The sequence below is a fragment of the Atheta coriaria genome, unplaced genomic scaffold, assembly GCF_025399875.1.
Source record: "Atheta coriaria isolate IRGN ID8LTWV9N9 unplaced genomic scaffold, Caltech_Dcor_3.1 hic_scaffold_8_pilon, whole genome shotgun sequence".
NCBI classification, from domain to species: Eukaryota; Metazoa; Arthropoda; class Insecta; order Coleoptera; family Staphylinidae; genus Dalotia; species Dalotia coriaria.
The window spans coordinates 2,989,114-3,015,536 of record NW_027045450.1 but is presented as its reverse complement, the minus strand read 5'-3'; the positions used below and the strand labels follow the sequence as shown (position 1 = coordinate 3,015,536).

Genomic DNA, 26,423 nt, shown 5'->3' with positions numbered 1-26,423 from the left:
CTGCACCTGAGCCGTGTAGTGTATTCATAAGTGAAGAAAATAACACGTTGCTAGCGACCAATCGATGGTATTTTCAATTGGTGCTTATTTACAATCATAAATGTTTAAAGTTTAACTCTATTTGGCCCTTTTTTGAGCGACACAACCAACAAACGCATTTAGATAAAAGTCTATTTTTTATTATGTACGTTCTCGTGTACTTTTCGCGTTTCGCGTGCTGTCGTGTGACCCTTTTTCTAGAGTTCGACTATTCTCACCCACCCGTTGGAGGTTTTGACGTTGCGCGATGATTAACATTTCCGATTCGAACCACAAACGCTTCCAATTTTGAATGTGTCGAGGAAACGTAAGCGACCGCATCGTACAAATTGCACATAACATGTTCATTTACACACGATTTTAATATTTAAACAAACAAAAAATGAAGGATGGTGGATATATTGAACTGATACAACAGTGGATTAGGCCCGGGCTCGACGCACGTTGCGATTCCAAATGACAAAAGAGCTGTATAAATCAATCTTGTTGTTTTTAATATAAATGTATGTTAATTGTATTCTAATAATTACACTAAATATAGCGAAATTCAATATTTTCGTTTCGTGTATTCGGTTTATTATAAAATATACATTATAAAGTGAATGCTATACTTAATGTACATAATTAATACAATTACAATAAATATATGAAATTGAACATAAATCTAGACTATTTTGCTACAAGACATTCGCCATTTGTAAATGTTTTGCGCAAATATTTTAGTCTAAACTCGCAAAAATCATGTGAACGTTGACTTTTCATTCGAATTAACTCCACACGAGCATTGTATATTAAAGATAAGAGATTGAACGCATATAAGTTATAAATTTTTGTATATTTCTTTCTTTTCGGATAACGCTTATGTAGAAATTTGAATTTTTGTCGAGCAGAAACGACGCACGCCGAAGTACGCTTCGCACGCTTTGTCATAACCTCAAAAACTTTACAACCACCTGCCGCATCACTCCTCTGAAAAATTATTCAAAACTCACTAATATTGTAAGTTATTCCTCAATTTAAGTGATATCTGTTGTGTAATGTGTCTGTGTACTTATTACAATTCACTAATCTGATAAGACAATCAATCTTTAGATGAATCAGCGTGAAACTTTCACTGCTGCTTCTCACAGCACCAAGATTCGCAACATCTGCATTCTCGCGCATGTCGACCATGGCAAAACCACCATTGCTGATTCTCTCATCGCCATTAACGGCCACATATCAAAACGCAGCGCCGGAAACACCCGCTACCTGGACGACCGCCGCGATGAACAAGAACGCGGCATCACGATGAAGTCAAGCGCCATTAGTCTCGTTCACGACAAAACCGTAATAAACCTAATTGACACCCCCGGTCACATCGACTTTTCCACCGAGGTATCGGCCGCCATTCGCATTTGCGACGGTGCTTTGATCGTAGTCGATGTGATCGAAGGTGTCTGCGTACAAACTCGCGAAGCGCTCAAACAAGCGTTCGAAGAACGCATCAAAACTATCTTAGTCATAAACAAACTAGACCGTATCATTGTCGAACAACAGAAAGAAGTTGACATTATCTTTCAACACATTCAGCGTATTATAGAAAACTGCAATGCGTACGTTGCAGAACTTTGTCAGTATGACTTACAATGCACTGTTGAAGAAGAAGAGTATTTATTTTCACCAGAGCGTGGGAATGTTATTTTTGCAAGCGCGTATGACGGCTGGGGTGTTACAACGTTACAAATCGCTGAGATGTTTGCGGAAACTTTCTCAGAAACACCCGAATCATTAAATAGTAAATTATGGGACTTTGATTATTACATTCAGAAGGGTAAAATAGTCCCTGGGGCGCTTAGTAAAAAGAAACCAACGTTATTTGAGACATTATTCTTAAACACAATACATTACGTTTATTTTACGTTAAGAATTCGGTTAGACCGCTCTAAATACCCAATGATTATCGAAAAATTCAAGATACAGAAGGAAACTTTTGATATGAAGCATACAGATGCTAAAATCCAAGTTAAAGCGATTTTACAGGCTTGGAAACCGTTGGCAGAGACGATTTTAACTCAGGTTAAGTCAAATATACCACCACCTTCGGCTATAAGTCCACAGAGATATGAATATTTAGTCAATAAAACACAGTATTTTGATAATAATGAGCTAAGTAAAATAGCAGATGAAACAATTGATATTCTAGCGTCAAAAGCGCCTGAAAATAAAATGGCGACCATTGTTTATGTGAGTAAAATGTTTGCTGTAACTAAAAAACAGCTGCAGCAACAGAAAGCTGTGAATATTGTAGTTGGTCGCAAGAAAACTGAAGTAGAAGAAGAAAAACCCGTAGAACCTGTTGTAAATATCAATGATGAGACTTCTTCATCATCAGAAGATGAAGATTACGATCCAAATTTAGACCATTCTCGAGATTTCGGTGTTCTGGCGTTATCCCGCGTATTTTCTGGAGTTTTAACTAAAGGTACCGATATTTTTATTCAATCCCCTCACTACATTCCACCTAATAAGGATGTAGATGTCGATGAATTCCTAAAATCATCATCTAGCATCGTAAAAGTAAAAATCAAACAATTGTATATTTTATTGGGGCGTGAATTAGTCGCGGTGGATAGTGTATCAGCCGGTAACATTTGTGGTATACGTGGTTTAGAGAAACACATCGGTCGCACTGGTACACTATCTTCTTCTTTATTCACTTTACCGTTGACTGAGCGAATATCACTCGAGCCTATTGTACGCAATTCAATTGAATGTCACAATCCGAAAGATTTACCTTTATTGCGCAAAGGATTGAAATTCTTAAAGAAAATCGATTCGTGCGTGCAGGTTGCGGTGCAAGACACCGGCGAATTGGTTTTATTGACCGCTGGAGATGTGCATCTTGCAAAGTGCATCGAAGATATACAAACAATGATTGCACAAATCGATTTGAACGTCTCCAAACCGATGGTGGCAATAAAAGAAACAGTTGTTTGCGGGAAACGAATAGATTTAACTAAAACTGTTGAATTGACGCTGAAAGATATTGGTTTAACGTTAAGTTTGATAGCTGTACCACTACCAGATCATCTAGTCAATGTCCTAACTGCAAATTATGATATTCTGAAGCTCATTGAAAAGTTTGAGCATAAATCCGGTATTGATATTATGTATCAGTTTGATACTGATGCCAAAAACAAATTGGAAAGCCATTTGAAAGTATACAGTAATGAATTGTTAATGAATAAGGTTAAAGATAACCTGAAAATGGCTTTCAAGGATAGTAAAGGATTATGGATGGGTGTAGAAGAGAATATATGGGCGTTATCGAAAAAGAGAGACTTTTGCAATGTTTTGATCAACAAAAGCGGCTACAAACGCAGTATTTGGCGGACATTAGATGAAAATGATGTCCGCGCATGCCTGGATCATTGCATTGTCAACGGATTTGACATGTGTTGCAAATCAGGCCCGATTTGTGAAGAACCACTGACGAATTGCGCTTTTATCGTCACCGATTACAAATTAGAGAATTACGAAGCATTGCGTGGCATGGAAAACATGAAGGTGCAGATGGTGGGGAATATTCCTGGTGCTGTGAGGGATCTCATGCGGGAATCCGTGGAGAAACAGTCCCCCCGGTTGATGGAACCCATCTTCACCACCGACATCCAGGTTAACACACGAATTCTCGGTGAGTTTTGAATTCTTCTTTACTTATTTACTCGAAATACAATAAATATCTATAAATATGTATATAAAATAGATTTGCTTTATAAATACGCTGCGTTAAATTCGAATTAGAATATAAATAAATAAATATTACTCGTTTACGACGCACAAAATGGCAATAGGTGCATAATTTCATCGTCATCGAACGTTGAGTGCAAGTAATAATTACAAAAACATAATTATCTCGTACTTGTACTGCGTTTTCATAATATAAATTCGTTTTTTTTTTGTCGATATCTATCAAAGTACTACGTTTTACTAATGCTAAGTAATCAGTTTCTTCGCGTTGCTTTATATTACCACTGAGGTATAATTTAATCGTCCCAATCGGCGGTTTTTGCGAATTCGACTGCCTTCGCCCACGGGAACGGTGGATCCGCGTCAATGGAACGTGTTAGTCGGAGTGGGCGACCGCGTCGTTTATTCGGGGATGATTGTTGCGGGGGTTGTACGCACATCATGCCGTAGACGCGGATTCCGGGCACGCTGGCATATGTAGGCTGATCGTGAGACATTGGTCCTTCTATAATTCAAAATTAATTCATATTTAATACAAAAAAATTAAATTTTTCGTGGAAATATTTACCTAGGACACTTGTATCGGGGCAGCGACAGATCACCAAATAATGTGACTTTCCTGTGCGGATATTTTGCAGTGCTAACAGAGACCAATCGCGTGGTAGTCGACAAATGCGCATGTCAGTCGTAGGCTCGCAGGTTTTCACCAGAGTCAACGCTCGCTGAAATTAGAAAGAATCATTTCACATTCACCCGGTTATTATTTAATTTATTTAACGCGTGTACACGCTGCGTTTGATCATTTACCTCCTTCGGTAATGTAACGTAATGGTACGCACGTTGCGAGTGTTGAATTTCGTGGGAAAACGTCCAATTATTGGCATGAAAATCCATTTGACAATTTACGATAGATTTAATGACACCACCGTAAAATATTAATTTAAAAAGAATGAGTTTTCAATGAAAAAATCGTGATCTCATTAATGTGTGTGCGTTGATTTTCTATCATTTCATTGACGTTAATTAAATCGTAAATAAAATTAGCTGCACGATGCGTGATGTTTAATGCGCGAAGTAATGAAGTTAATTGAAGTAATTTCGTTTGGATGCACGATGCGTACAATGCGAACAATCATATCGTGTAGATATGTGATACTGGTTGGCTGGGCTGTAGTAGTTTCTTATTGAAATCGCATTGTGGTGAATTATGGCTACGCTTGCAATTGGAATTCTAGGATTTCGATTGAATGCCGATAACAAAAAAGAAAGAAATAAAGAAAACCTGGCGGCAGGTGTCGTGTGTTGAATGAAACAATGCGTTTCTCGATTTCCGCCTATACGCATGCACCACGTAAAGCACATTCGCATTGTTTACCGAGAGCTTTACTTTCCAATGCGTTTTTCTTCGATTGCCAGCGGCGCAAGGTCATGACTGTACTCGTATAATTCTTATTCTCTCGATATCTAGGCTCCGATGCATAATTTTGATTCGGTGCTCTTTTTGTTTCGTTGCGCGCCGATGAAATCTTTACACAAAATTGCGAAACGGCACATTATTCATTTTCAATTGATGCAGGCGGCATGCAGATGGCATTTCAATTGATGGCATCGTTCGATAAAATCGGAAATAATAACTGAATTCATTCGGATTCGTGTCAGGAAATACGATCGCATATCCGTACACAAATAATAATTTTGTTACAATCACCTTAGAATTTCGATCCACTTGTAACTCGGTCGTGTGCTGATCATCGGAATTCAAACTCGCCGAACAAGGATCTCGATATCTCGAAGGACACGCGCACAAGGGTTGAGTCCAATTCAGTCTGACATACACAGCATTACACACCTACACATAAATAAATCATATTTATATAAATATAAAGCGTGTTCGATTCCAAGCAATAAATTTACCTGTTGAATAGCGCACTCCGGCAACAAATAAATATGCTGATTATGCGGATAGTAGTGGTACTTGGTGGGTTTGACTAGGGCGGCGCTCGCACCAGCTGGAAGCGGCAGCAAGTTCTGGAAATAAATTCACACACGTTACAAGTCGTAAATTGTGCAATTTTTGTCTGCACTGCTTGACCCATAAACTGACGAATAAATAAAGCTGGTACACGTTTCCGGCTGCGGCTTCCGTTGTCTTCGTTTAATATCTTTCGCGGTTTCTAAGTAGGCGCGCGAATATTTATGCGAAATTTATGAACGCCGTAAAATATACAGAAGGGTTGTGTTAATATTAATAAATTAACATTACCTTCACTTCACTTGTAATTATCATTATCGAGAGGTGATTAATCAAAGTGTTGCGTTGGCGGAAGAAAACATTCTGCGCAGAGGTGAAAATTGATAATCGCCGAGGTTCATTTACGCCATTATAAATTACCTACCTGCACAGGATGCAAACGCAGAAAATTACTAAAACGATAATTGAATCTTCGTTTTTTTTTGTTTTCTCTATGCGCGGACGCGAGTTATTGTAATAACAAATTTCGTAATGTGTGTGCGATTCATTAATTAATTTTTCACGCATGTATCGACACACTGTTATCATTAATTATTTGCAGCGCGCCCGTTGGGCGTCAGTTTGTGCTCGTTTTGCGCGCCGAGCTTCTAATTACAAGATTTACCAGTACCACCACCGCCGATGACGGCGAGAAACTGGTTCGCGATAAATTACCAGCAATTATCGACGTTGCAACAAGCAAATCGATGGATTTTCACTCAAAAACCTAACTTCTAAACATTAGATTTTCTTGTGTGTTTCTAATTTTCACTATTTTTTGCTTTCTGCGTCTTGCCTCTTGCGTGCGGTAGGTAATTAACAATTAATATTAAATTACCAAGGTGTTTATTTAGTTTCTTTTGATTTTCACGTATATTAGAGTTGATTGCAGTCGAAATAATGAAATCATCAGTTTGTAACTGTTTGGTTTTTTTGATGGGATAGATGATATTCGTGCATTTGCTTCTGTGCGCAGTGCGCCGGCCGAACAATATTCTCTAATTGCGATATTATTGCGTTTGGTACACACACCTAACAGTTAATATCGCTAATAACGCGCGTTTAACTCGACGCTGGCGGCGAGCGCACAACAATTACTGTATCCACACCACACGTACGCGTATTACTCGCAATCCGGGGCTCTACATTCACAATTTCTTGCTCGTCGCTCGATGGACGAATATACGTGTCCGTTAGTTTAATTCGTTTCCTTGCTTGTGCGTAGATATTATATTTGAAGCTTTTTTTCCGGCGTTCGTATGCATAAATATGCATAAAGTGGTAGTGGATTTAACACTCTTTTTTTAAGCCGAGTGAAGATCATGGTTGATTTTGTTCGGGGCTTTTTCATGCGTGTTTTGTTTACGGTTCTTTTGTTGTGTGGAACTTTTGTGGAGCGTTTCACATATCAATGAAAATTTACGATTGCGACCGTTAACGAGTTAATTCCGAAAACACGCCGCTCGGATGTTCAATGAATGAGTTAATCGTTTTTTCTTGCGCCAGGAATTGGTGCGCATGAAAGAACAACACTCGACGTAACGTAATTGCTTCATTATTTGTATTGGAAATGATTCAAAGTATAAATCGCTCAATGCAGTCTGATGTAACTCTAACCGCGGCGGGAATATGTGAACAAATTTTTGTTTCATTTTCTTTTGTCCTTTAAATTTGAACCCGGGATGTTGGAATCATACGAGCAACAATATTTTAAAAAATATTGTCGGTGGTAATTGCTAGAAATGAAAATATTTTTCGTCTTTACACAGAGGAAATTAATATATAGCTTTAAAGGTAAACTAACGCCGTTATACTGAGTTTGGCTACACTGTATGTTAATAGTTTCCGTTTTAAATGATTCTGTTATTTCGCGCGGCTTTGAAAAGTGAATCTAACTTTTACGATGATGATTACAGTCGCAAAGGTGTCTTGTTTGCGCGAATAACGAAGCCGGCGCCGTCGATTATATTCCCAGCTGTAAGTTGACGTGACGGTTAAAGTCTCTAAGTGCTCTCGAAATCGTGCAGTCTACGGCAGTCCGCAAAGCTTGCGCTTTCGTGTGCAGTTGGGAAAATCGCGGCAATCAACGCTGCGCGCAAGCAGCGTTTACCTGCGCCGAAGACTAATCGACTCGGCGAAACGAACTGAATTTATTAGGCGCATTAGTTTGCCGATTAATAAAGCAGCCAAGAGGAGCAGACGGCCGCTTATATTTTATGCCTCGTTATAATGCTTTGATCAACGAGAGCGCGCCGGCTTTTCGCAGGATTGATTGCCCAAATGCATAATTTCTCCATTACTGGATTATAACAGCAAACAGCACATACACGCCGCTCTCCTTCTCGTGATGCACGCTTCGGCGGGGGCATTAAATTCCATTTGTTAGCGCACGCTTCTTTTGGCGACAGTGCGGACCGTTTTGCATTGTTAACTAGCCAAGGAGTGAATTAAGGACAACTCGAATCCTACTTCAATAGACAATATCGATGCCTAATTGGAAATTGATCAGTGTTGTGGACGTAGAAACGCATTCGGAGCTGACGAAAAAATCGTTTTGTTTCTATTGTGTGGCGTTCACACTGTTTTCTTCCTTCCCGTCAAAGATTGTGTTTGATGTTGTAGGCATAATGCGCTTTTGATGGTCGATCGTGATGAATTCGAAGCGTTCTCACACATTGTTATCCTTTCGCGACACTAGCGACACTCTTCTCTGAGCCTCGGTCATCATTATTTTCTTGTTAGCATTTCTGATTAACTCTTTTTCAAGGCGCATTGTAATCAACTGGAGTGTTTTGCTAAAAATTAATGTTTCGGCATCGTTTGCTGATTATAACCGGCACGTTTCTTGCGTTTGTGCTGAGGTCAAAGGTGCGCGGTTTACATGGTTTACTCGGCGACTGACTCTTGAGTTTGTCGGTTAAGTAAGCTTCGGTCTGCCGGCTGCTAACGACGTTATCTTGTAACCACACGTGTAGGATGTGCGGGATTAAATTTTTCGCTAATGAAATTTATAATCGGCGCATGAGTAGCGATAATTGATGATGGGTCAGTGTTTATTAAACTTATATTCGAGTCAATATTTACGATGTTGGATCGCTTTCCAGCACCGCAGCTGCCCTTATCGGGCCATTTCGGTTTGGTTTTATGCTGAAACTAGTTGAAGAAGTTGACCTGCAGCTTCTTGGCGTCGTGCATCCCACATATTTCCTTCCCCGGTCACCCATTTCGGTCTCCGGCCCGTATTTGGCGCTCGCGAATGTTTTCATCTAACGAACAATCTCTGCGCGGCTTTACGATACATTTATTCCGGCTGAGTATTTACTGAATTCTAGGCAAATATTTAATTAACGCGTTAAACTTTTGTTTAATCACCTCTGCTTAGAGACAAGTTGATGTATTGTGTGGTAATTTACGGCGGATTCAAGCAGTAGTAGTTGTTTGGTAAATTGTTTCATAACTCTTCCGAAATATTCGCTCGCGCCGGTTGTGCACAGTTATATTTTATTCCATCATTTTCGCATCTCATTCAACTCTGACACTGCCGGTTCGGATTCCCATGGGCGCCATTTCCTTCTAGGCTGCGCACAACTGACATACATCTCTCTGTACGCACTCTGTACGCGTATTATAATAACATAATTTCCATCGTGCGCTTTGAACACTTTATGCGCTCGTTATTCACGCTCACGACATGCAGAATTTCTTTCTGATTACATCTGATGCGTTGTTTGACACTGCGCTAACAATCGATACGATTAGTTGGTGCCTTCCGGGCGCCGAGCTTTGGAAGCACACCATTAAACTACCTAAGGTGTTGGTGAAGACGTAAAGAGGTCAAGCGAGGCGCAAATTGTCGGAGAAAAAGCGCTCGTTTAGCGGTAATTTTTGGTATCGCTGGATTTATTATAGTCATTATTGTCAGGATTGTAATCGTGAACAAATTTTATTCTATTTTCTACTAATACTAACCACTGGCATCTTCAACAGACATTTATTTGTTTCTCAAGCTTGCAAATCATTTTAAACACCCTTCTGGTTAAATTTATGCGACAAAAAGTAGTTTATATTATTCTCTTAGGTCTAAAATATCTCAAAACCAAAATTTATCAAAATTATTTGAGTAGTTTTTGTGTAGTAGCGTCACAAACAAACATAAAAACACCGCTATTTATAATATTACTTAGGATAAACACAGCAGCTCTTTAAAATAATTAGTAGCGACACGTGAGGAAGTAGCAATTAATGATTTAATTTTAATTTTAATTGGTGCGTGACAATTTCATTCTGACACATTTCACGAATCCCGCTGGTGGTTTCTGCAGTATACGAGCGTTAAACTCGCCGATTTGCGACGCTTTGAGTGTTATCTCGACGAAACAAATTGAATTTGACGGGCGCTTTGCAGCTTTTGTGCGCACATGGCGCCGAAGAATAGCTGCATCCAAATAAGTCGCGAGGACGCATCATAATAAATAAACGAAACAGTTATCTGCGTTATTATTTGTTAAACGAAACGTGCGACCGGAGACATTTCCAATTCTAAGGGGATACTATACTACTTGTAATATTATTCCTGCATAAGGCTAACTCTCCGACATGACAAACCCCTTAAGAAATAAATAACGGCTTTAATTTATACGCGCATTCGAAGATGAAAGCTCGAGAAAAGATCGAATCGTAACAAAATAAGCCTTTATAATGGTACAATAGTTAATAATAACTGCCGCGTACCAAGTATGGCCCATTGCGCTGTAAACTCTCCAAACAAATGGATAATAAAACATTGCAGTTTAATTACGATCAAATAATAAAATGGTGATTTTCTCATGTTGGTGGTTTCACGACGTAATTTACGACCGACGGATGACATTTACGAGTGCGGTGCGCTTTACTATATGCACTAATTAATTAACGTAAGGCTTCTGATTTTGATTGAGGTAGGTAATCATAATTTAATGCACGCATGTTGGAAATGACATCGTAATGGCGCGCGCTGTCTCAACATGGTCAGACAACGAGTTCATCTTGATAGCGCGCGTAACAAATTGTTCAATCTAATTCCGGCGCCATTTGCAATTTGAGTTTTGCATTGCAAAACCCACGGCAAGCTTTTAAGCGCGCGCGCATTGTGTGATATCAATAAATAAAATTGATTATATTGTTGTGTGGCTGTCGTGAAATAATGATGACTTTGGATTTTTGTTGTCTTTTGACATTCGGTTGGAGGTTGGAATTTGTTCCGTGAGATTGCGAGTCACGGTCTGATATTGCTTTGGTTGCGTTGGCTTGCGTTTACATTCGAATTGTTTCGCTGATTTGCTATGATTTACAATGATTTACAAGCGCGGCCATTATTCACGCGTAGGTACGTTCTCGGAACTGGGAGTTTTATTGATATGATCATTGCTTATTTCGCGCTGGCGCTGGAATTGTAGTTTACCGTACGATGCAAACACAAAAGCGGCATGAAAATGTTAGATTTAACCGAAAATAAAAACATTTAAAATAAATAAACTAATATGGATATTTTATTTTCTCGCGTGCGCGGAGAAAAAATTGATTTGATTTTCTTCTCATGTGTCCATAGATTGTGTCTAATCATGTTTTGCGGCGTCGCGAGATTGCGAGAAAATCGCTTTATGCATTAATGCATCGGACGCTTATTCTTGCGAAAGAAGCGGGCATTGTCGATGCGCGACGCGACAAAAACGCATTCTGCGGCTGGCTTTTACGATTACGAGCGAATTCGCACAATGTTACATACACATCCAATACCGGCACATACACAATACCCGCGCATTGGTTGCCGTTTAAGACCACTCTAAGTCGGTGTAATTTCTTCATATTTGCCATACCCGCGACGCAAACAAAGCGGTGCGGATATCTTTATCGGGTGTAAAACATTCTGCGATTTTTATATCTTCATTTCGTGCATAACCGTAGCGCATCGCAACGAAAAGAAAATCTGCTTTTTCATAACGTGAAATTAAAAATTACTCTTGCACGCCGCATTGCACGTCGAATCGGGCATTACTTGCGCTTGCATTTATAATTGCGGGCGCTAACCGTGGTTTTAATTAAGCGCGTCCGAGTTAATCAAAAGGCGCTTCTTGTTCCTGTTACTGACCGCCGGCTACCCTTTTTTGGGTGCACTATGTTGCATCGTTGCACACCGCGTTGAATTGATAATTGCGTGAACCAGGAAACATATTTCACTAGAGTTTTTTCATTACGTAGAGAAAATAAAAACGTAATTAACTAATACGCGCTGCATCAAGAGCGGAATCCGAATCAGAAAAACACGTCGATTAATATTGCGCTGGTTCAGTCTGTCGTCACCGGGCTTGTCGTGGTTTCGTATTGCGAAAGAGTTGCGAGCAACGCGCAGAAGTTTTCCGATGGCATGTTGTCGGCGAGCGGGCGCACGGCGCGCGGCCAATGTCAGTGACTTTTCAATGGTTTCTTCTTGGTTTCCTCGGCCATCATCGCATTAATGCGCGCACCGAATCAAAATCGCAACAAACAGCGCGAGCGCGAGTTGTGCTGAGCGCTAGTCACGAGTGTTATCACTCGAAAACTTTTCCTGCACGCTTCCGGCTTACCGCGTGGCAAATCACGACTTTTTGCATATTAAAAGCGGTTCAAATGTGTACAACAAACATTCTGCGAGCAATACTGTCAAAATCGGTAATTATTATATTGGTAAATATGCAGTTGTACGACGCGTAGCTAACCCACTGGCATAAATCCAACGCACATTCTTTGGATAACAGTGTGCACTAAAAATGTGCATTTGTTTCGACTAATTATAGCGTAGAGTTGAAATAGTAACAGAAAACTGTTTCTATTTGCTTCTGCGAATGCGAATTTGTGCATGTTGCATCTTTTGATCTTGTACTTTTTTTAAAGTAGACAAAAGGCAAGTAACGAACAATTTATCTGGGTTAATTCGATGCTAATTGCTAATGATGACGCTTAATGGTCTGAGTGAATTTTTATGCGGTTTATTTCTGCATCGTACATGCAAATCGTTTAATTAGACTGATAATAAATTAATTCTGTGCTTGTAAAACATATGTTTGATATGTATAAATATAACTAGCTGATTTTCTCGCGTTAATAACTTTTTTATTGCTTGGCAGTTAAAAATTCGTTGATTGGTTTTTACCTAGCCGCGTCACAAATAAATTTACATTTCTATTTGCAGTATTAGTTAAGATTAGCACCTCTTGAACAATTAGCATCTTCTATTTTTATTTTTATTTGTATTTGCTGAGCAAATTTATTGTCCCGTTTTGGAAAAGCGGCTTTCCTCGTCCGCGCATTAGCGTCTAATTAAGATGGTAATGAACCGATGAGTACCGCTGCACCAATAAATCACGAAACACACAACTGATGAGAAAGTAAAACATAAAAATACCGCGCGCATTTTACCGAATTTGATTTGATTATAACACGGAAGCTGCGTGCATTTGCGAAACAAGTTAATTTCGCAGCCGATGAAGGCTGCAGATAGCGCGATGCCAGCAGATGTACGATATGCAAGCCTGTCGTAATCGTTTCTAACGTATCGATTAGACCCGATTACATCGGCGCAATCTGTGTGATGTACGGACGAGATTAAGAGCTCTCTTCCCTCTTGCATATTTGCGCGTTTGCCTGTTTTTCACTCGAGCAGAAAGTTTTAATTTGCAAACAAACAGGCGTCCGCGTCTTGTCCATCAAGTTTCATTACGTGTTAATGATTTTTTGCGCATTAAATTCCATCGCATCACAACTGCACACGTTTATCGATTGCGCGTTTACCGGCTGCATAATTCAATTAACTTTTTTTGTTTCATGTTCGTATACGCAGCGCAAATGCGCCATCATTGTTTTCGCCTTTGATTTGCCGAGCTGGTAATTAATGTTTGTCGTAAAAAGTTATTTAGAATTCCAATGCCGCTAGTCTAACTGCGTGTGTCCATCGGTTTCGATTTCCGTTTGAAAATCGCAAGTTTAATTATAATCAAAGCATCGGTTGCGTTGGTTTTTTTCTCTTCTGTGATTATCTCTAGTGATTAGTTATTATTTTTTGTTTGAGAAGGACGAAAGGTTTGGAATTTAGGACGGTAATTCAGTACGCAAATAGTTGAATGTAAATTTACGCCTGCCAATATCAATTTCATGCGGTTATTGAGCATGCAACTGCGTGTAAACCGTTAATTTATCTAACCATTTATACGCACAAATAAACACCGGCTATAAATGTGGACTTCTCACAGTTTTAGAGTGCAATCTGCACTTAACGCACACGTATCCTAATCCTAACTAAGATTAAAGATACAAATGTAACTTTGTTTCAATGTTTTTGTACTTTTAAACATATTTAAAGAAGCATTTTCCAGGTTTTGAGAGCAAAAAGTGGTACTTTACTCACGGGCGGCCATGGCCGTGACTAAAGTACTTTATTATAGGGAAATTTGAAAAATTTTGGTGCAGGAATGTTTCAAATATCAAATATTAACTTATCGCATGTCAAATGTTTGATGTATCAATTACAATTGAATAGAAATATTTTATGGCCATCAGGTTATAAATTAAGCATTTATTTTATTGCTTGACTAGGCGTTGAAGGCACTGTCATGCATTTCTAATGTATTTTATTTATTCAATCATATTTCACGAATCGATACGATGACATTCTGCGAAATGAGAATTCCACGCAAAAGGCATGCCTATTCAATCAGACAGGTTTCCGTGAAAAATCGCTGAAATGACTGCGAACTTGAACTTTATTTGCAAGCGCATTAAATTAGAATTACGCCTGGCAATATGCACGCGCAGAGAGCAATAAAATAATTTCGTGCCGAGGCGCATTGCGCGCGCAATGATGATGAGTGAAAATTTTCGATATTGTATTTGGCATGATCTATGATCCGATTGAGTATGTATGCGCAATGTGCGCGAAGCGAGACGTGCGGAAATATTAATGATAATGGCACTTTCCGCGTCTGCGAGCCTGTGACTTTCTGACATTGAGTACCACTTTCAGCGCGCTTTTTTCCCTGCGTTTTCTAGCATCACTATCATCAGTGTCGATGAGATAGATCATGCGATCCGAGGAAGGAATAATTATCATGCGGCCATGTTTGGCCGATTGCCATTTGCAAAACGTAAAAATTTCCATATTTTTTATCTTTCCAAGTCGAGAAGATTTATAATTATTACAATCTTGTTAAATCTTGGGGTTTACAATTTTGCTTGCCAACAATAGTGGTTAAATAATGAGTGTTTATTTTCGTAATGGTCGTGTGCGTCTGCGAATGTAATTAAAGTTAGCAATTTGCTGGCGCGACGTCATGAATGCCAGTCCTAATTCGATAAATTGGCGATCGGGGCGATAGGTCGTAATTAACGTAATGGAAAACGGCGTGCGGCCGCGAGCGCGATCAATCATTGATTTTGCGAGATCGCCGCGCGGCTTGTCAAAGACACACTGCCAGTTATGCTATTTTCTTCATCAACTTATTCAATTCGCATTTAGATTTTTTTGCTTATTTTTCATTTAATCGCAGGGCATTTACATTGCGAATGATTTGTGTCTGCTTGCAGCAACATCTCTATTTGATAATAATTCCGCGCAGGAAACTCGTTTTTCTCTTGCGTGCATATTTTTATTTATCGATGTAATCGAACATTTTGCAAGTATAATTTAACGCGCGCCACACATCCTAATTCAGCGCCGAGTGATCCAGGAAGCGGGAAATTAATTTCGCCGCTCATTTTTCGTTTTTTATTTGCCATCCAGTGCGTTCGGTTTGCTTGAAAAGCTTTTAGAATCTCGGCGGTGTGTGTAATGCATCCGCATGTTTGGGAATCCTTGGATTCGTCGTGCTTGTGCGCGCTATCAACGTCTGAAAACTTTTACCCACCCAACAAAAGACGATTCGCATTTTCCACATTGCGCATCGCGCAGCACACTGCAGCATTCATTGCACATGCATTATGTATCCGCCGGACAAGTTTTACTTTGTTTCGCGCATGTTGCTTCATCACGACTCTGACCAGCTAGACAAAAGCGGACAAATTTCCGGGTACCGGACGAAAAATACAACCACCTATGGTTTCAGATTTAGTGTTTAGCTACGCCTCTTGCATTCCTGCATTGACACAACAATCAATTGATTTTCAAATTAAAATAATCGAATTTTTCTTTCTCGCGCGCCGGTGGGCGGAGATTTTTCGTCTCTAGTTTTTTTTCTTTGTGTGCACTTTGCTCGTAGTTAGTTATCGATCGATGGCAGATGTTGCGGTTGGACGTACGCGGTTCGTTGGCTCTTTGAAACGCCAAGAGTCGGTGTCTCGACGACGTCGAGTCGGAAGCGCAATGCTCTCGCTGCCCGGTTTCGCTTATAATTGACAAGTGTTTGGTTGAAAGTAAAGGTTTGCAATTTATCCTCTAATTATGTTAAATAACGTTAGTTATGGGCGCACATTTGTACGTGTGTGGCGGCTTGGTGGTGCCCGCAGGACGCGAAAAAATCACAACTCTCGCAAGTGCAAGTCTCAACGATCCGAGAGCGAGCTTTAAAGCTCCGCGCGCTGGTCGGTGTGGTCTAATCACGTCCGCGTCATCTTCGTGCTCGCACGGCTTCCCGGCTTTGAAAAATTATGCCCGGCTGCGATTGCAATTTGCGGCAGACCAGCCAGTCTCTCTGCCAGCAATTGAAAATTTCACTTATTTGCCATTATGAGAGCGGCATAAATGTCGCGTGATGCATGATTGTCCCTCAAGGCAATCGGAATATTTATTTTATTATCTTCTAGTTTATTCCCACCATTGAAATCGATTTAATTCCAGCCGCGCTTGTTTTCTATTTGTCTCCGGACGCCTTTCTGTGATAGTTTTTGTTGTGCGGGGCGTGCGATAATTAATTTACCGTCACATTAATCATTGAAAGTCGTGGAGGTAGCGCTCGCCCGAAAGGTATCATCATCAACGCCCAGCCGACACACACCGAGCGCAGAAGGAGAAAAACATGAAACACTTGGGGCAAAAACAAACATCAAATTAAATCCTGATGAGACACTTTCTTTTCTTTCGATCGTTTGCAGCTGGGTGTGTGTGGAAGCCAACGGCGTCTGTCATGCACGTCTAATGAATAATAAGCGTAATGGATTTAATTCTAATCCATTTTTTAACAAATATTTCATTTAAACTTTCATCCACGAATTGAGTCACAACTTTTTCCGCGAAGTTGTTTAAACAAGTTGTCTTGTTGTTTTCTATGTGTGTGTGTGACGACAATTACGCGGAATTGTCGGGCACGTACGTGTCGGACGTCTTGTGCCGTGTACACAATGCAGGTAATTACCATGTCGGTATTAGTTTTTTTTTTCGGTCTTCTGTTCAATTTATGCGCTCTGATTTTTAACACTCGCGACGTGCGGATTTGAACAACTTATTTAAGTGGCCAGCGTGTGAAAAGTAATTGAATTGTTTACTCGGGTGTGTAGATAAACAAAAAAAGAATTGTTGACAGTACAAACTAGAGCAGAAGAAAAAACAGAGAGGAGGATTTTTAAAAATTTAAAACTTTTGAGTGCAACGCACTTTTGTTTTCCGTTCATTGAAAAAACCGTAGAAACTTGATTCGCACATTATGCATACACACGTGAGCAGTGGATTTACTTGTAAATGATTTAATTGCGCTTCGACGACTTCCAGTTTTATTGTGTTTGCAGCCGCCAACTCGGGGCGTTTCACAAGCTGCGGTAATGAGCGGGGAATGTTAAAACATGCTAAAATAATTTATGTAATTGACGCGGCGACGTTCGTGCAGCCGCACCAGCCGGATGCAGGTCGGCATCACTAGAAAATATCTTCGATCCATCTTCTAAAGATGTTTAGGAAAAAAAGAGCATCCAGTGTTTGGAATTATTACTAATCTTTTAATCTTGTAATTCGCCTCGAGTTGAATTGAAAATCAAATTCGATTTCGGCGTCCCGTTGTTGTTGAAAACGGTTGGAACTGTTGAAAATGCGATGCGGCTGCATAAATATATAACCGTCTCGCTGCGAACGGGTCTAAATCTATTTGCCTATCGATGCGTAACAAGCGTAACGACAAACTGCTACCGCACAGCATAATAAAATGTGAGTAATAGCGCGCTAATCGCGATCAATTCCTGAGATGCCACATGTGCTGCGAGTGAAAGACAAACGGATGACATATAAATTGATCGATTGAGCGTGTTTAGATGCCTGTTTACATTGTGCGAATGTGTGAAAAAGCGTCTTTGTTGTGGATTAAATCGCCGATTTTTTAAATTGAAATATTTTTGTAAAAACACAAAACTTAAACCGTGAAGAATTCGTCGTAAAGCATTGCGAATTGAGGAATTAGCCTAAATAATAGTTTTTTAAATTAAATTCCTAAGGAAATTCAATGAATTTAACAACAAAATTAAGAAATATTTGCTGATATTTGCACAATTATAGAGCTTTATCTTTGGGGGAGTAGTTAGAATAGCAAATAGATTAGGTTATGTTTGTTTCCGGGAATGTTTTTGACACGAGCCAATAACTATGCCGTGAAGAATTTCGAATTCCAAATGCCGAATTAGGAATGCTCCGCATGCTAAAAGATTTAAAGTAATCTCCGGAGGAATGAAAAGATTTAATTCTAATCGAAATTAAATGTTTAACTTTCCGATAATACTTGTACGAGTGTAGCGAATTGATATTAATCAATATTTAGAAAAGGTGACCTGCAAATTTCAGCCAAACCCAAATACTCCCAACTAACCTAGATGATTCTGTTCGGTTTTTTTCTTCCGTCATCTGCACTTGAATGGAAATTGTTGCTTAATTTCCATGGGTCAAGTTTACCGGGGTCAAATATTTACTGAAAGCGTTTGCTCGCGCGTAGGCCGGATGAGTGAAGGTTTTTCTTCAATGTGTAATGCAGCAACACACGTTATGTTATGAGTTTAATATCGACGATCTGTGTCAGCGTTGAACGCGCACGATGCACCGATCGTGAGCGCATTTAATTAATCTCTGTGCGCGCGCGCGCATGAAACAAATTTGCATTCGCGAGAGCACAAGACCAGAGCAACTAGTTTTTATTTTTTGCGCGGTGTAGAAAAATTACAGATTAGTTCACTCTTGACCTGAAAGTGAACAGCGTGGATTTTCGGTTTTTTTGCGGAATTTCGAAGAGTGTAAATCGTTAAACATTTGCGGAGTTTGGATAAATGTTTACATTGCGTCGACACTTGCGTTAGGCTTCCTTACACGGGCGCGATGTGTAAGTGTACCGTATGATTGTACAGTATTTCGCACATTTTCCATCGGTAAATATAATTTTCCCGCAGCGCGGAGAAGATACTAGCTAGAATCAGCACTTTCTCATCTCTTTGTGTCTGTATTGGCTTGTAAAGATTCGAATTCTCGTTAATATTAGAAATATGAGTGCAGAATTACATTGTGTGTTTGTTTGTAACGCCACTACGCAAAAACCAATCAACGAATTTTGATAAAATTTAAAATAAAGATATTTTAGACTTCGGAGAATAACATAGACTACTTTTTGTGGCAAAAAATTAACTTGAAATGCGTGAAAAATAGTTTTCAAGTTTATGCAACGAAAAAATACGATGAAAATGTTTTGCGAATTTTACAAAGAATAAAAATCAACTACTTGTAATTTACGAGTCTAGTTAGTGTGTAAATCCACGGTGACAAATTAAATCGGTGCTTCAATTGGTATGTAAATCGCGTTGTCGTGTCGTGTGAGCGTAACTCACCTGGCTGATGTTGGTAGCGATCTTGACCTGCGGCTTCTCACGCTTGCTGAGGTAGAAGTCGTGCTGGCGATGATTGTCGCGCGGCTCCTCGGTGGTGCCGGTCGCCTCCTGGGTGGTGGTGTCGTAGAATGTCGTCGGCGTCGCAGCTTCCGTCACGGTGGCCGTCGACGACGGCCTCAACGCGGCGGTCGTGCCACTCGACATTACAACGGAATGATGTCCTTGCTGTCCTTGTTGCTGCAGCGTTGCACCTTTCTGATTGTGCGTGGTAATTGGAACCGTGGTCCACACCGGACTCGAGCTTTGATAGCTTTGATGACGAGTTGGTAGTGAATTCGAAACGTACGGCGAGTGTGAGTACAAGGACGAAGTTGTCGATTTGATTTTCAGCGCGCGTTTTGTTGTGCTGGCTGTGATACCAGCAGAACTGCGTTCGGATAGGGTTGTTCGAGGGGATTTTGCATTTGTAGTTGTTATCGGTGGTGCGGTTACCTTCACAAGACCAGGGTTAGGATTAGGTCCCAAGTCAATTTCGTCCATTTTTGATTCTAGTTTTTCACTTTTTATAATTTCTTCTGATGTGGGTTTGGGTTGTTCAGTTGATGATGTGGAGATGATTACTACAGGTGATGAGGGTGAAGGTGAAGGTGATGGTGAAGGTTGAGGATAACTTAGTGGTAAAGGAATAGGTGTTTTTGTTGCGGGTGGATTTGTATTCAAAGTGGTTGCCGGTAATGTACTCTTGCTTTGCTGCGGTTGTAAACTCACATTCGTGACGTCTCCGGTCTTCCCCTGACGGATCCACGCGAAAGGATTAAAAAGCTGCTGCGAGTACTTCCAGAATTGCGCATCGGTAGTTGACGCCACCGCCAGGATAAACAGAGTCAATGTTAGCACTTGCATTTTAAAAACACGCGCGACACTTTTTTCACCCTTAGTTTCTGCGGGATAAACTCGAATGCAAAACACTCGGCTTCCTCTGGTGGCTTTGGACTTGAGCCGCCGGTGGCCAGCGAAGGTATGCTCGCGCCGCGTCGCGCCGAAGAAGCGAGCCGCGGTGGTGTGACGGCGATGATCTTCTAAGGCTAACCTACTTCCTCGCCAATGGGTACCGTACTCCAAAGCGCGCCTGCTGAGCTCGCGAACGGAGAGCGTTTTTGCCGTTGCTGCGGGAGTCAATATTTGCTCTGGGAAGAAAGATATTGTCATGCTTGCTGAAAACAAAAAACTTTTATGCTGGCCGGAGAAACATTGAGTGCACAACCTTCACAATTTAATGCATCAACATCTCACACCTATACTCAACCGAAACAATCACATCTATTCATTTCACACGCATTTTTATTTGGTTTTATTTTGGGCAATTGTATCCGTTACTCGTTACTCTGTTGTGCATACGATAAATTTTTTCATTGCGCGCTGTTTTATTTCTTAAACGAGCACGGAATTATTTGAGCAATTTATATTTGACATTAATTAATCTCGATGCTTTTGAGATGTCATTCTTCGTTATGAATGGTATGATTGCGTCTTTTTGGAATTAGGCGGTTGCACCGTTTCAGAACCAAATTGGAACGAGTTGAGCTACTCAAAACCGACTTTGACATTGAGTTGGTGCGCATTGACATTGAAGAGGAGCACGTTCTGCTTTGTCGCATTGTGTCTTCGAAGGAAGCGGAAAAAAGCCACTGCCATACGCGCTCGCGCAATTGATGTTTTGTGTATTTGGCGAATTTTACGATATTTAATTAAGCGTGATGCGGATTAAAACAAAACACATCTACAGTGTGCCTATGTGCCTAATGTAATTCGTTTTTACTCTCTTGTTCTAGACATACTCGTAGTAAGAGTCAATTCTATCAATAAGATTAGCAATTTTAATTTAAAGAAATTATGCATATAAAGTTTTGTCAATAATGCACTTCAGCGCGCCATCTTGAATTCAACTATTTAACTATAACTATGATTGAATCTCAATGTCAAATTTTATTCTATAGAAAAGAGCAGTTTTGAGGATTTTCCCGGCAATTATTCGAATTTTTCTCACCTTTTAAACCTTCCCTAGACCTCCACGAATAATTCAAGGCCAAGATAAGATAAATCCGTTCAGCCGTTCTCGAGTTTTAGCGAAACTAACGAACAACAATTCATTTTTATATAGATTGATAGAATAGATTATCTAGTGAAACATATTGTATATAACTTAGTTTGTACGAATTTGTACATGGAAGCAAACAATAATTACAATCGGCGTATTAAGATGAAGATAAATGACTCGCGTGTCGTTCTATTCCGCGTTGCGACTGCCTAATGCGTCTTCTTTTGTGATTTGCGCAAACAAATTCAAACCACGCTTCTTAGTGCATTCATTGCGAAAATAATTCGCCGCGATTATTCTTGCCCCGGAAAAAAGCCTAAAACATCTTAAAATCCATCTCTGTAAATAGTGTTTTTTGTTGATTCAATAATTATTTCTCGCTTCATTGGCTGCACACATATTGTCCGATGCAACGGTAGGTAATTGTAGTGTGTGCTACGCGGAAAAAGTTGCAGTAGATGCGATCGTATCAACATCGCTACTAAAAAATACAAAGAAAACATTGCTCCGCTGAATGAAGTGCTTGTAAAATCCATTACCTCACAAGATAATGGCTTGTTTAACGCGTTATGTACCAGCGAAACTCATTTTTTCTCTCCACCAGACTCTAATCTTGCTTTTAATCATTTTCCGTACAATTTTTTGCGCATAATACAAATTCAAATTGTTGCGCTGTTGTAATAAGCCGAGTTCTATGCGATTTTTCATCGTTTGCGGCGTTTTGAAACTATTTCCGTGACATACCCGCACAACTCAATTAAAGCCTGCGTTGTTTATCGTTACTCGGGATACTTGGGAGGTATCCATACGCCTTGCATAATAACATAAATATGACAAGATGACAATGAGGAAAATGGTTTATGCGCGCCGGGATAAAATTATACATCCGCTTGAGTCGTAATGAAAACGAAAACTAAGCGTAGTTTATCTGTGTGTACGTTGGTTGTGTTTTTTTTATTCTCGAAAAATTCTCGAGAATTTGCGCGCGGTTGCGACTCGCCTCATTACTTTTACTCTTGCTTTTGCTCTTTGATCGGCAGCAGAGCGGCGCAGCTCGCGCCGGCAATTGCAGTTAATTGTGGTCCATGCAGGAGGAATACCTGCGAGCGTATTGCTACATTCTTTTAACGCTCGCATGGCTGTGTTCCAACACCCTCGAGCCCCAAAGACGCAAAACGCAAAAAATTATATATATTACGTTCGGAATGATGTTAATTTATGATACAGGGGGCGCTAGGGTAGTTTCCGGGGCTTTTTTTCAAATAATTCAAAAGAAAATGATGATTTTTCGTATTGTTTGTGTTTTGACAGCGTGCAAATAGCAAGTTATTATTGCGAAATGTAAAAAATGTGCGAACATGCACTCTCACCGTTGGTGTGCGTGCATATTATTATTAATATTGTACACTTTGCGCACAAAGCACGCTCGCGAGCACCGCCCTAAGCTAAAACTGCGCTTCTTCTAACACCGCGCAGAAAAGTAACAAGCATAAACTTTTCTTAACCGGTCTCGCGGCGCTCGGCAAATAAAACAAAACAAAACTAAAACTGAACTTGTTTTTATGCGCTGTATGTACTGCACGCTACAAATTCATCGATAGACCAACACTGCGTATAGAATTTTCTGATGATCCTGAGTGATTTGATGTGACTAGTTGGATGCTACTTGACTTGAGCACACTTTGTTCTCACAACTCTCGCATTCCCGGCGTTTGTTGTTGCGAAGTTTTAAACATGATGCGCCGTTTTTGTTTGTGTTATTGCCGCGCGAAATTTGCATTCGAATGCGAGCGCGATTTACTCGATGTACATCGTAAATAAGCGGCACGTACACGCATATCTTGCGCTCGGTACACGGTAATGTACATGCTTGTGCGCTTATGATGGTTGTTCGTCGTGATCGTAGCCTAGGTAGGCCACAGACGAGCAGACGTCGATGAAATATTAAGCTCGTGTTTGCGCAAAAATCGCGCTCAGCGTCGGCGCGCACGACTCGCTCGCGTCGGCAATTGTTTTTCATCTCAACCTCACCCTCACCGGAGGTTAATTCGTATTCTTTACATGATTTGATTAGATTTTTAGGTGCAGTTGGTTTAGTACGACCCTGAAATAGTTGTTGTTGTTGCTGTCGGTGATGTAATATCCTCGTTATTAGCACTTGGTTTGTACGTTTTCCATTTTGGTATTTTTTGTTTTTTGCGCGCTGCACGTGTGTGGCGATCTCATCTCTTCGGCGTTTCTCGGCGCGTTCATCTCCTCCCGAGATGATTGCATCGCGATAAAATTGATTATATATTGCTACCATTATTGATAGCGGATTTTTACGCCAACAAAACGTTTTCCAGCTTGGATTAGTTTCTCACATTTGTCGATTTTCGCATCTTGATCACACGCCAGCGTAAAAATATTAGGAAAAAACAAACAAACAATTGCTTTGTACCTAATCTGCGCAGACAAACGAGTCGGATCTAAATGAGTCTCGTAAAATTCAAATTGTTACGTTGCGATTTATTTGGGTGAAAAATTTGGAATGTTCTATTGTTTTAAACGGTTCGCACATGCGTCAACATGAACATGATAAATAGAAATTTAATAATAACAATTTGCAACATTTACATATAGACAGACCAAGTTGGCAGGCCGTAATTGTGCTGATTTTCGGTTCACTTTTTCGGAATACTGTTAATCTAACGCTAAACGTTAGTAATCGACGAAATGCGATTCCCACGTGCCTGATTCGGGGGCGGCCTAAAATCCACACAATGAGAGCTTTCAACTCTTCAAACCTACGTTGATTTAAATAATAATTACGTAATGCCAACGCGCAATTACTACAGTTTCGTGTTTTTACCTTGGAGTTTTCTCTAGTGGCACTCGATAGAAAATGAAAAACCGATTGTCGCGGCGTCTATGTGACTCCGAACCGTTGAAAAGAAACTGTAAGTGAAGTCCTGTTCTTTTCGCTCCGCTATGATATATTGTGTGGTACGTACGGCGACGATGACAATGCACTCGGCGAGCAAATGAAGTGCGAAGTGCAAAACGGCGTCGCGCCATCGAAAGCAAGAAACTCCGCGGTCGTCTTCACGGGGTTGTGTTTAGTGCACGCTCCAGCGCGTCCTAATAATAAACCCGCAGACAAAAAATCCAGCGTCACGTCAGCGCGCATCTTCTCGAATGAAGAAATGCTCGATTATATTGTCGATTGTTGTGGTGGCGCGAGAGCCTAGGATTCATCGACCGATACAGTTTGTGCGCTTCGATGTATCGATCACTTTATTTCTTCTTCTTTCGCTGCTTCTTCTTCTGCTTCTTCTCTCAGCGCGCGCATTTTCCGCGCTCGGGTTTTGCATATCATATATTTTATGCGCAGAGTTGCGCGCTGTTTATTACAACAGCGGCGATAAGCGTAATTGCGATTGTCGACTCACTCGTTTTTGCATGCGAGATGAAATAATAACGGAAGGAAATTCCTCGCGGTTTGCATCGCGAATCGATTATGCAGCGATCAGAATTGGAGCAAAAAAAAGTGCAAACTTTTGCAATTGATTATTTTTTTACTTTCAACGAATTCATCACTATTATTATTATGATTATTATTGTGATGGCGTGTAATGTATCAGTAATCCCCGGCAGTGCTTTTGTCTGATGGCTCGATTAAGCGAGAGAATGTGGCAGAAAACGTTAATAACCGTTCAATGCGACATGGATGTGTGTCAGGCAACATGATAGCCTTCCTGTTCGTCTTCATCGACGTCGCCATCGCATATGCTCGACCGTAATCATCCTCTGACACTTTGCAAGACAATCAAACGGCAACAAAAACCCAGCACACGCGCGCAAAAAAAGATGTTGGTTTTCTGGCACAAGCAAATGCAGAGAGACGATCATTACTGGCGAATTCATTTACTTGCTGCGTGCACTTTTCGATCACACAAGCGCATCAAATTAAGCACTTAATTTCGAATTTGGGTTGTGTGATTGCGCGCCGATTGTGAGTGATATTGGTGTCGTTTTGTTGGAGAGGCGGAATAATTGCGTCCTGCTATTAGCCTAATCAGCAATTGCTGGGATTTTCACTTAAGGTGCCGACCCGCTGTTTGGTACAAAGCAATTTTAGCTAATAAATTGGTTAAAATTTCACACCGTTTAAAGTGAAACGCCGTTTTATTACTATACATGGAAATTTGCGAATTAGTTGCTTTGCAATTAACTATGTAAATGAAAATTGTTTCTCTTTGGTTTGCAGGGAAAGTTTATTCGGTCGTGAATCGGCGTCATGGTAAAGTGCTGGACGCCGTGGGCATGGACGACGCGGAGAAGACCTTCCTCGTCAAGGCGCAGATTCCTGTCGCTGAAAGTCACGGTTTTGCCAATGAAATTCGCAAAACAACCAGTGGACAAGCAAATCCCAACTTGCGATTTAGTCATTTTGAAGTAATCAACGATAAATTGTTTGTTTTTTGTATGAATGTGTTTATTATGTGCAGATAATTGATGGCGATCCTTTCTACAACTTCGAAGAAGTCGAGGATGATGATGAAGAAGAAGATTCGAATGCAGATGCATCAAAACGCGCTGCTTCACTACGAAAAGAGATTAGAAAACGAAAAGGGTTAAAAATTGATGATCAGGTGGTGGTGCACGCCGAAAAACAACGTACATTAAAAAAATAGCAGCAGATAGGTGCGAATTTAATAAATTGTTTTTAAATTTACGTTGCGTATTGAATTTTGGCGCCATTTGATA

The 26,423-nt window shown here is 40.3% G+C and overlaps 2 protein-coding genes across 3 annotated transcripts; one reads left to right on the top strand and one right to left on the bottom strand.

Annotated features, from left to right (window-relative positions):
- The first annotated feature begins 741 nt into the window (after positions 1 to 741).
- LOC135797735 (elongation factor-like GTPase 1) lies at positions 742 to 26,391 on the top strand. 2 transcript variants are annotated; one of them, XM_065310233.1, is made up of 4 exons: positions 742 to 1,038; positions 1,132 to 3,715; positions 25,924 to 26,111; positions 26,165 to 26,391. In XM_065310233.1, exons 2-4 carry the CDS (start codon positions 1,132 to 1,134, stop codon positions 26,348 to 26,350), a joined length of 2,958 nt encoding a protein of 985 aa, XP_065166305.1. In that variant the 5' UTR covers positions 742 to 1,038; the 3' UTR covers positions 26,351 to 26,391. The 2 variants fall into 2 exon arrangements, with proteins under 2 accessions (XP_065166305.1, XP_065166306.1); XM_065310234.1 differs by having other exon boundaries at positions 1,117 to 3,715.
- dsx-c73A (doublesex cognate 73A) lies at positions 3,717 to 20,603 on the bottom strand. Its single transcript, XM_065310239.1, has 5 exons — positions 19,577 to 20,603; positions 5,686 to 5,799; positions 5,480 to 5,620; positions 4,340 to 4,493; positions 3,717 to 4,276 (listed from the first exon to the last, which is right to left on the bottom strand). Exons 1-5 carry the CDS (start codon positions 20,477 to 20,479, stop codon positions 4,068 to 4,070), a joined length of 1,521 nt encoding a protein of 506 aa, XP_065166311.1. The 5' UTR covers positions 20,480 to 20,603; the 3' UTR covers positions 3,717 to 4,067.
- Positions 26,392 to 26,423: the final 32 nt, after the last annotated feature.

Coding starts and splice junctions, on each gene's coding strand:
- LOC135797735 (XM_065310233.1), top strand. CDS start 1,132: ATGAATCAGCGTGAAACTTTCACTGCTGCTTCTCACAGCACCAAGATT. Junction 3,716..25,923: donor GGTTAACACACGAATTCTCG/GTGAGTTTTGAA, acceptor TTTGGTTTGCAG/GGAAAGTTTATTCGGTCGTG. Junction 26,112..26,164: donor TGCGATTTAGTCATTTTGAA/GTAATCAACGAT, acceptor TATTATGTGCAG/ATAATTGATGGCGATCCTTT.
- dsx-c73A (XM_065310239.1), bottom strand. CDS start 20,479: ATGCAAGTGCTAACATTGACTCTGTTTATCCTGGCGGTGGCGTCAACT. Junction 5,621..5,685: donor CGGAGTGCGCTATTCAACAG/GTAAATTTATTG, acceptor ATTTATGTGTAG/GTGTGTAATGCTGTGTATGT. Junction 4,494..5,479: donor AAGTGGATCGAAATTCTAAG/GTGATTGTAACA, acceptor TTCTAATTTCAG/CGAGCGTTGACTCTGGTGAA.